Source organism: Condylura cristata, unplaced genomic scaffold (genome assembly GCF_000260355.1).
Source record: "Condylura cristata isolate star-nosed mole 26May11 unplaced genomic scaffold, ConCri1.0 scaffold00005, whole genome shotgun sequence".
Taxonomy (NCBI): domain Eukaryota; kingdom Metazoa; phylum Chordata; class Mammalia; order Eulipotyphla; family Talpidae; genus Condylura; species Condylura cristata.
Genome location: NW_004567106.1, coordinates 68,285,875 through 68,295,109, shown reverse-complemented (window position 1 = coordinate 68,295,109; position 9,235 = coordinate 68,285,875). Strand labels below are relative to the sequence as shown.

General features: G+C 47.8%; 2 protein-coding genes across 2 annotated transcripts in view; both read left to right on the top strand.

Moving 5' to 3' along the window:
- LOC105853226 (trypsin-like) overlaps window positions 1-586 on the top strand; it is a 3,347-nt gene extending 2,761 nt beyond the window's left edge. The window contains exons 4-5 of the mRNA XM_012720800.1: window positions 219-362; window positions 437-586. Of these exons, the coding sequence (XP_012576254.1) occupies window positions 219-362; window positions 437-586 (294 nt within the window). The remainder of the gene's footprint in view (window positions 1-218; window positions 363-436) is intronic.
- A 3,495-nt stretch (window positions 587-4,081) lies between these two features.
- On the top strand, window positions 4,082-8,113 carry LOC101632706 (trypsin-like). Its single transcript, XM_012720799.1, has 5 exons — window positions 4,082-4,121; window positions 5,691-5,850; window positions 6,505-6,758; window positions 7,277-7,413; window positions 7,964-8,113. The coding sequence occupies exons 1-5, from the start codon at window positions 4,082-4,084 to the stop codon at window positions 8,111-8,113; spliced, it is 741 nt and encodes a 246-aa protein (XP_012576253.1).
- The last annotated feature ends 1,122 nt before the right edge of the window (window positions 8,114-9,235 follow it).

Genomic DNA, 9,235 nt, shown 5'->3' with positions numbered 1-9,235 from the left:
CACCACCACCATCACCACCACCACCACCATCATTAAAGTCCCATTGCTGCCGCCCTGCTCTCTGGGGGCATCTGACCTCAGGGAGTTTGGAGAAAGGGCTTGGAGAAACCCCTGTTTGTGTTTGGGGGAACTAGTGGGTGTCGACAAATAATCATCACTGTGCCTTTGGTTCAGATGTGCACTCTCCCTCAAAAAATAACTCAGAAGATGAGGACAAGTCAGGATCCAACATCTCGAACTTTCTGCGATGCCTGGTGGCCCCAGTGCTGCCCAACCTGACCTGCCGCCGAGCCTACCCTGGCCAAATCTACAGCAGCATGATGTGCCTGGGCTTCCTGCAGGGCGGGAAGGACTCCTGCAAGGTGGGTGCCTGTGACCCCGCCGGCTCTGGGTCCACAGGACAGGGCAGCCCTGACATTCTCTCCTCTCACTGCAGGGCGACTCGGGGGGCCCCGTGGTCTGCAATGGCTATGTGCATGGCATTGTTTCCTGGGGTGAAGGCTGTGCCCGGAAAGGCAAACCTGGCGTCTACACCCAAGTCTGCAGATACCTCTCTTGGATCCGCAAGACCATGGCGGCCAACTGAGGCCCCTCCAACACTCCAGTCCAGGCTGGGCCTGGAGCCCAGGGTGACCAGGTGTGGACTTTGGAGGGGCTTGTAATTCTCCTATAGAGGTGTCAATAAAATTCCTCCATGAAAACTACTGTCAGCCTTCAAAATTCGATTTAGCAGAACTGATCAGGTGGCTCCGAGCCCGGGCACAGGCCCGTTTCATCCTGGTCCTTGCTCACAGCACTGTTCAGTTTGTTCACTTCACTTTTTTTGTTTGTTTGTGTATTTTAAGATTTATTTATTTATTCATACAGAACTGGGGTCCAGGCCAGAGATGCAGAGGGTGAGAGAATTCACCAGGGACAGAGTGGGGAGCAGAACAGGCAGATCAACCAAGTACACTGCTGAGGGGAGAAGTGGGCGGGTCAGGAGAGGTCTGCCGCGCTATGTACCATGTGGATCTCCTCCGGGGCAGGCGGGGATCGAACTCGTGCGGAAGTGGATTAAGCTTCTTTTGCAGTGCATTAACCCGTTGCGCCACCAGGGAGGGCCCCACTTCCCTTTATTTTGAAAGGAAATTTCTTGGGTCACCTTTTTTTTAAGGGAATGGAATTACTTAAAAATTTCCATGCCTGTCAGCGAGGTCAAAAGCCGCTAGACCTCAGCAGCTAGTGACGTATTAACCGGGAAAGTGGCCAGAAAAGTTGCAGAGAAAGAGAACAGATTCTGGGCAAGAAAAAAAGGAGAAAAACATGGCTTTCAAGGCTGGTGACTTGCTTATGCAAATACAGATGTCAAGATAGTTGTGTCCCAGGCAAGCCCCACCAGGCACCAGTTTCTGCTGTCCCACAAGGCCACTGAGTTGGGCACGTGGGAGAGACCACACATCCATGTTAGTTAAGCGCAGACCCATCTGGCCACATTGCTGACATCAGGGGCAGACCCTCCGCCCCAGCTCACGCCCCGGGCAGGGATGAGGGCACTGTCCAGGGCTCCTGACTCCTTCTCTGGAGGGGGCTGAGGAAGGCCCCGCTCCAGTGGCCACTCAGTTGATGGTAATGAGCACTCATAGATTTACTGAGAATGGATGTTTTGCTCCTAAGATGCAGACAAGCACCTGCTTGTTAAGTCTGGAAATTTTCAACCCAGTTCTGCAAGGAGACGGGACCTTGTAGTTTCAGCCCAGGACCAGGCAGGACCTTCAGGGCTGCTCTTTCCCTCTGCATAATGGCGGACAAGCGCGCATGCTCCGAGATGCTTCCCGAGGACCTGCCGCTCCCGCTGGCGCGGGCACGTTCCGCTAGACCCGTTCCCTTAGGATACGGTGACCCACTCATGTCCACTCATGTCTGCTCTGCGCCACCCCCTCGCGGCATCCGGCCACCACCACGGGCGAGCCTTGGTTTTCCCCACCCTCCTTTGGTCCCACCACCTGCCCAGTTAGCAGATTCTTCACTAGCGTCTTCCACGCGAGCTTAGTCAGTGCGTTGGGGATCGTTTTCATGTAAGGAGCTATTGAGTTAAGTATCCTGTGCTCATTTTAATGTGATCAGATAAAACTTCACTGACGGGCCCTCCCTGGTGGCTCAGCAGGTTAAAGCACTGCACTAAGAAGCTAAAGACACTTCAGCATGAGTTCGATCCTGCCCCAGAGGTGACCCACATGGCGAGGCAGACCTGTCCTGACCCTCCCGCTGCTCCCCTCAGCAGTGTGCTTAGTCTGTCGGCCTGTTCTGCTCCCCACTCTGTTTCTGCTGAATCTTCTCACCACCCATGCACCTCTGGCCTGTACCCCATTTCTGTATGCATAAATAAATAAATAAATCTTTAAAAAAAAACTTCACTGAAACTCAAGGGGAAAATCTATTTAAAAATCACATTATAAGCACACGCACCTTTGTGAGTTACAGGCGTTACAGGGGAGACACTGAAGACGGAAGGCATCACCTGGCATTTCCCCCAAACCCCAAGACCCTGCCAGGCAGGCCCAGCTTCCTTGGTCACAGGTATTTATTTGGGGAATTTGCAGTTGAGCCTGGTCCCCTCCCTGTATCTGGGGCTCTCGCTTTCCCCCTTCTGCAAAGAATGGGTGCAAGTGAGGAAGCCCAAGGCCTGCCAGAGAGAGCTCCCTAGGACAGGAGCCAAGCCTCATGATGAGCTCTGCCCTGGATGCTGTTTTTCCTGGGGGCCAAGCTCTCAGATGAGGTTCATGGGAAGTATCAGGGGTGACAGAATCAGACAACATCCAGCACCTCCTCAAGGGGGTGTCAGCCCCTTCCCACCATGGGCCCCACCTGTCCCCTTCTCAAAGCTTCTGATCTCCAGGGATCTATGAAAGGCAGTTCTGGGGTGCCAGCCACATAGAAGATAAGGGGCCAAGGTTCATCCTGTCCCCAAGCTCAATGTACTGTCCAACTGCCACAGCTGGAGAAACTCCTCTACCCATTCCCACCCTCAGTAATCTCAGCCAGGAGGACTTTGATCCTCAGGAGACATTGGCAAAACTTGGAGATGTTTTCTGATTGTCCTAACTGGGAGGAGACGAGAGTGCACTTGTCACTAGTGGCTGGGGTGTTGATAAACAGCCTACTGGGTGCAAGGGAGTCCCTACAATAAAGATTTATCTGGCCTCAAGTGGCAACAATGCCAGGGTTGAGAAGCAGTCCTCTCTAGTAAATCATCTTCATATTTGCAGAAGTTCGAAGGGGAAAAATACAGGAACTGGTCCGGAGGGCTGACTACTGAAGCAGAATACCCAACTGCTAGGCCGCTCGGGTGTGCTGTTCCGGTGGGCACCTGGCTGCAGCCAATGGGCACATTCTCATAGAGAGCCACTTATTCCGGGTCGTTCTGCCATTAATTGTGACAATTGAAATGCCACAGGAGCCCACTTCTGGGATTAGTCAGACTTGCACACGCTCCTTGGAGCCAGCCCTTACTTGGTACAGTTCAGATTGTTCTCCTGGACTATGTGTATGGCCTGGGCCTGATTATCATTTTTACCTGATTTGATCTACTGTCATTTTCAATCAGAATATTTTTCCCCTCTCAACAGACTATGCATTTCCTCTGAATAATGAAAGTTAACATGGGCATTTAAGACCAGAACTCAAGACAAGTTATAGGAGCGTGGAAGAGCCAATGTCAATGCAAGCTCAATGGTGCAGGCTCATGATGGACTTGGGACAAAACTTTACCATCAAGATGGCCAAGTGGCTGATGTTTCTGACTGGGAACCAGGACACCTGTCACCCTGTTCTGTGACCTTTATCCATAACATTCTGTTATGGGAAATAGTTATCACCAGGTGGGCCCAGGACTTCTGTTCCCATAACATTTAGGAAAAGTGAGCAAAGGTGAATGTTTAAACTTGATGCTGAATTATCTTCTGTTTGGCACAGAACTGAATTCTAACTTTGGATTCATGAATTTCCCATGAAATCACTTTCTGGCACCTGTGGCCATGGGTGTCTCCAGGTGTAAATACCTGTGGATGAATCGCATAGTCCTACCAACCCACTGGCAACCATGAAGACCCTCATCTTCCTCGCTCTGCTGGGAGCTGCTGGTAAGTCTTTGCTATTAAGAATATAAGAAAGTTACTAAGAAATAGATCTTAAATCACAGGAAGAAAAAAACCTTCTTGTTATATGTCAGGTGGCAGATGTTAACTAGATTTATTTTTGTGGTGTTCATTTTGCAATGTATATAACTATTGAATCGTTACGTTCCATATCCAGAATTAATGTAATCTGTCAATTACATCTAGAAAATAAGTATCTGTTATGTATACAAATTGCAATTTTATACTGGAAGATAAAAATGAATAAGGATTATCATCTCTCTGCTCAAGAAGCTTAGCTGATGAAAGAGTAGTAGTGTATAGTTCATTTTTATAGATAATCAAATTTCATTTATTGAGTATAATCGTTGTGGGCAAAATGATCAGGGTAGAAGTTTCCTAAGAGACAGGATGTTTGCCACAAACATTAAGGTCAAATCTATGGAGAAGGAGAGACAGGGGTAGTGAACATTAAAGCAGTGTTTGTTTTGACCTTCCTAAGAGCGTATGGCTAATGATTGGGGTTCAGGCCAGCTCTATGCCCCTGTGTTATGTCCTCTGTGGTTATCAGTGTGGGGTCCCCTGTTAATCAAGGGCCAAGGGACCTGAAGACAGGGACAGTTTATTTCTCATGAATACATGCTATGAGCTGAGTTTAACATTTTTGCTAATGAAATCTCTATAGTGTAAAAGAATGTCATTCAACCATGAAAAACATGGAGAAGTGGCCATCTCTATTTTTATACTACTAAAGCATATACTACTAAACTTCTTCAAATTAAGCAGGTAGACATTAAAAACACCTGTCTCTGTACCTGGAAATGTCTTTCCCAAAAATTACTTTAAAATAAATAATAGGGCATATCATAATATGGTCTGTCTTTTAGAGAAAGCAAGCTCACTATTAGTGGCTCAGACTTCACAGCTTATGTAAATTGGAAGTGCTGGAAAGATCCCTGAGAAGAGGAGAAAGTTTGGAGAGAAAAATCTTATAATGGTCGATGAAATTATTTTATGAAAATTTTAAGTGAGAACCAAAAGAGAAAATGGAGGGACAAAGTAGAGAACCCCAATTTCTTCCCAGGCCAGAACATTCTCAAGTAGACTCTAGAAGCTTCCTTGCTTTTATACCATACCATATCTTTCCTTTACTAACGGTAAGAAGAACAACAACAGCAACAACAAAACCCAATGGTCTTGAAAATAGGTTGAGCACGTATTTGTATGTTTGCTGAGTGGGGTTTTGTATGAAAAATATCCTTTACATCCTCAGAGAGTAATGGTTAGGGCCTTTATTGTAAAGAATCTCTGACCCACATGGATGTGAGTGTGTGTATATAGTCACATGTTTATCACACTTAAAGAATACCTCAGCTATGCCTAATGGTATATGTTTGCTATGTGTTAAAGCTGTAAAATAACAAAGTCTTGAAAAATAATGGCCTTAAAGATGGTCCCTGATTGTGTGTGTCAAGAGAGCTTTGCTCTTTTCTGGTTGATCGGTAATAATTGGTGGTGAGTAGAATTCCAAGGTGGATTTGTTTCACAGAAGGTTTCCAACTTTTCTCTTGCCAGTGGCCTTCCCCACTAACGACGACGACAAGATCGTCGGGGGCTATACCTGCGCCCAGAACTCCATCCCCTACCAGGTGTCCCTGAACGCCGGCTACCACTTCTGCGGGGGCTCCCTCATCAACGACCAGTGGGTGGTGTCCGCTGCTCACTGCTACAAGTCGTAAGTGACCAATCTCCACATCTCTGTTCTCCAAGTGGAGCTCACTCCCCATCCTGCCATGGCACGTGGGCACATAGTCATGCCAAGGGATGAGCATTCCCACTGGAAGAGCTTCATTCCCCTAAAAGCATTCTAGGGCTTTCTCATGGGGACATGGGAGGGGTCGGGAGGGAAGTACCCCTAGGCCTAGTTCAAAAGCATTAATCAGTGAATTGTCCTAAACAACTCAACCAGAGAAAAAAATCATTTCTAGTACAAGATTAAAAATAAGCATAACTATTCTGCTTCCTTCATATCCTACATCTCCAACTCCAGCCTTCTCCCCCTGCTGTCCCCGGTGAACGTACCAAAGGAGAGAGGGCAGGTGCTGGTCAGTTGCCGCCAGTTTTCCTTCAACTCTCATAGCTTTATTGGGGTCATTTGGTTCCCGTCCTTTTGCCTTACTATTCAAACAAGATGGCCGCTGAAGAGTACGCAGAGTGTGAGCTCTCCCTGAGGGGCACTGTAGCACTGCCTTCAGTAAGGACTGTGCTCTCACAGGTGCGTGAACACACAAAAGAGGATGCCTTTCCCAGTGATGCCATGCCTGGGGCTTGCCGATAAAGGGAAGAAGCCCAAGTTAGATACTTAGGGAACCTTCATCTATTCATTTAGCCGTATCGAGGTGCGTCTGGGAGAACATAACATCAAGGTCACTGAGGGCAATGAGCAGTTCATCAACGCTACCAAGATCATCCGCCACACCCAGTACAACAGTGCCACCATCGATAACGACATCATGCTGATCAAGCTGAACACCCCTGCCACCATCAGCAGCCGAGTGTCCACCGTCTCTCTGCCACGCTCCTGTGCTCCCGCTGGCACTCAGTGTCTTATCTCTGGCTGGGGCAACACCATGAGCAATGGCTGTAAGTGTCACCGTATTTGAGAACCCAGGAAGGGAAAGGCAGATTGAAGATCAATTGTCCAGAGTGTCACTTACAGCAGGATTCCCAGAGAATAGTTTCTGCATTTGTGGATTCTACGCATACACTCATTTAAGCAAGGAAGATTCTTTTGCTGAGAAGCACAAAAATGAAGTAGGATGAAGATTCCAGACTATTCAGCTGAAGTGTAATCAGAGATTTGCAGAGAACTAGAAACTGAGGCTGAAGGGTTTGCTGCCCATGCTTATTTTTACATTATAATGACATTATTTGAGAAATGAAGTCTCTAGATTTAAAATATCTAAGAGAGCAGGTGTCAAAGAGAGAACCAGTTGTTGGTTAGATTAGTCATGGGTTTGGAAGAGCTTCCATATATAAAATGTGTTCTCCCAAGCTACAGGCTACTGTCAAATCCAAAAGAAAGAATAGGGAATGAGGGGAAGAATATTGAAAAAAGTTTGCAGGAATCCAGTGGGTAAACTTCCACTTGCATCCTGCAGACAACTACCCTGAGCTCCTGCAATGCCTGGACGCTCCCATCCTCTCTGACTCTGCCTGCCGCAAGGCCTACCCCAACCAGATCAGCAACAACATGATCTGCCTGGGCTTCCTGGAGGGCGGGAAGGACTCCTGCCAGGTGAGTTTCTTCACCTTCCTCCTTCCAGCTCCGTCTCAGGCATCCTCACCAGAAGTCTCCTTTCCTAAAACACAGGAGATTGAAAATCTGTCTTTGGAATGAATTATAAAGCATGAAGGAAAGTTTGGGGATTATATATATATATATGTATGTATGTATGTATGTATATTGTGATATTAATGGTTAAGGGTAAAAAAGACACAGAAGATGGTGTACAAGCAGTATAGTTAGACACCCTTGCAAGGAGGCATGTTGCAGAAGGAAACTCTTGGAGGGGAAAGAAGCTAGGCCAGTCAGGCTTCAGTCCACTCATCAGTGTTGATGCCTTCTAGGTCCAACAGGTCTGCAAACTGGTTCCTCAGGAGGAACCAGAGGAGGGGGGAGAAAGGACAGGAATGAAGTATGGAGGTTGAGTGCTGGGAATCAGGGGAAGATGCCGTGGTCTGGAGAGGCTCAGTGGCCAGGAAGGTGGCCCCAGGGGCCTGGAGAAGCAGCTTGGAGTCTCCTGTCTGGGTAGAGTTGAGAGCTCTGTCTCTTCCCTTTTTCTCAGGGTGACTCTGGCAGCCCCGTGGTCTGCAACGGAGAACTCCAGGGCATTGTCTCCTGGGGCTACGGCTGTGCCCAGAAGGGCAAGCCCGGTGTCTACACCAAAGTCTGCAACTACGTGGACTGGATCCAGCAGACCATGGCTTCCAACTAAGCACCTTGACCTTTTTATGACCCTTCCCCTGTTAGTCAAGTTCACCTTTCTATACCTGAAAAAAAATATCGAAATAAAAACATTGTCTCCTATACCCAATGTGTGCAAGGCCTGTTTTCTATTTATGACCTTTTCCTTGAAGCTGACTGATAGGAGAGTAGACATAGAGTTGAACTATTATATGGAGATTGAATTTCAAAGATTATTCTTCGGGTCTCCCTGGTGGCGTAAGAGGTTAAGTCTCAGCACTATGAAGCTTTCCTCAGCCAGTGCAGCAGGAGTTCAATCCCCGGCCAGGGAGCTGAACCGCATGGCACAGCAGACCTCTCCTGTCTCCCCGCTGCTCCCCTCAGCAGTGTTCTGCTCCTATTCTGTCTCTGGTGAACCCTCTCACCCCCCTCCCACACCTCTGGCCTGCACCCCAGTTCTTATGTGCACAGGAAATAAATTGTTAAAAAAAAATTATTCCTCAACCCAATCAAAATTGTAACTAATCATCTATGTACTGCAGGCTCTATGTGGAGCACTGAGGATAAAAGGGAAAAGAAGTTTAAGGGCCTCTCAGCAGATAAGACTGTAAATTGCTGCACATTAGAATCTAGTACTCAGAGTTATTCAACTCATTCATGGAAAGACAGAGAGGAAGCCCACGCTGTCCACATTCCCAAGCCTGGTGACTGATGCGTGTTCCTTTCCCCTTTTCCTCTGAGTTCCATGAATCTTCGTGAGGGTTAAATGAGGGAAACCTCATGGTGACTGTCTTAAAAGTCAGAGATTCTGGGCCCTCCCTGGTGGCACAATGGGTTAGGACGCAGCACTGCAAGCTGGCCGTAGCCATCTCAGTGCGAGTTCGATCCCCACCTGCCCCGGAGGTGACCACATGGCGTGGCAGACCTCTCCTGACCCGCCCGCTGCTCCCCTCAGCAGTGTACTTTGTCGATCTGCCTGTTCTGCTCCCCACTCTGTCTCTGGTGAAGTCTCTCGCCACCCGGGCACCTCTGGCCTTTACCATAGTTCTGTATGCATAAATAAATAAAACTTAAAAAAAAAAAGCCAGGATTCTCTGTATTTTCCAAGATTTAACATTCTACTTCTCCAAGTCCTGTCTGCTTTCATCTGGGA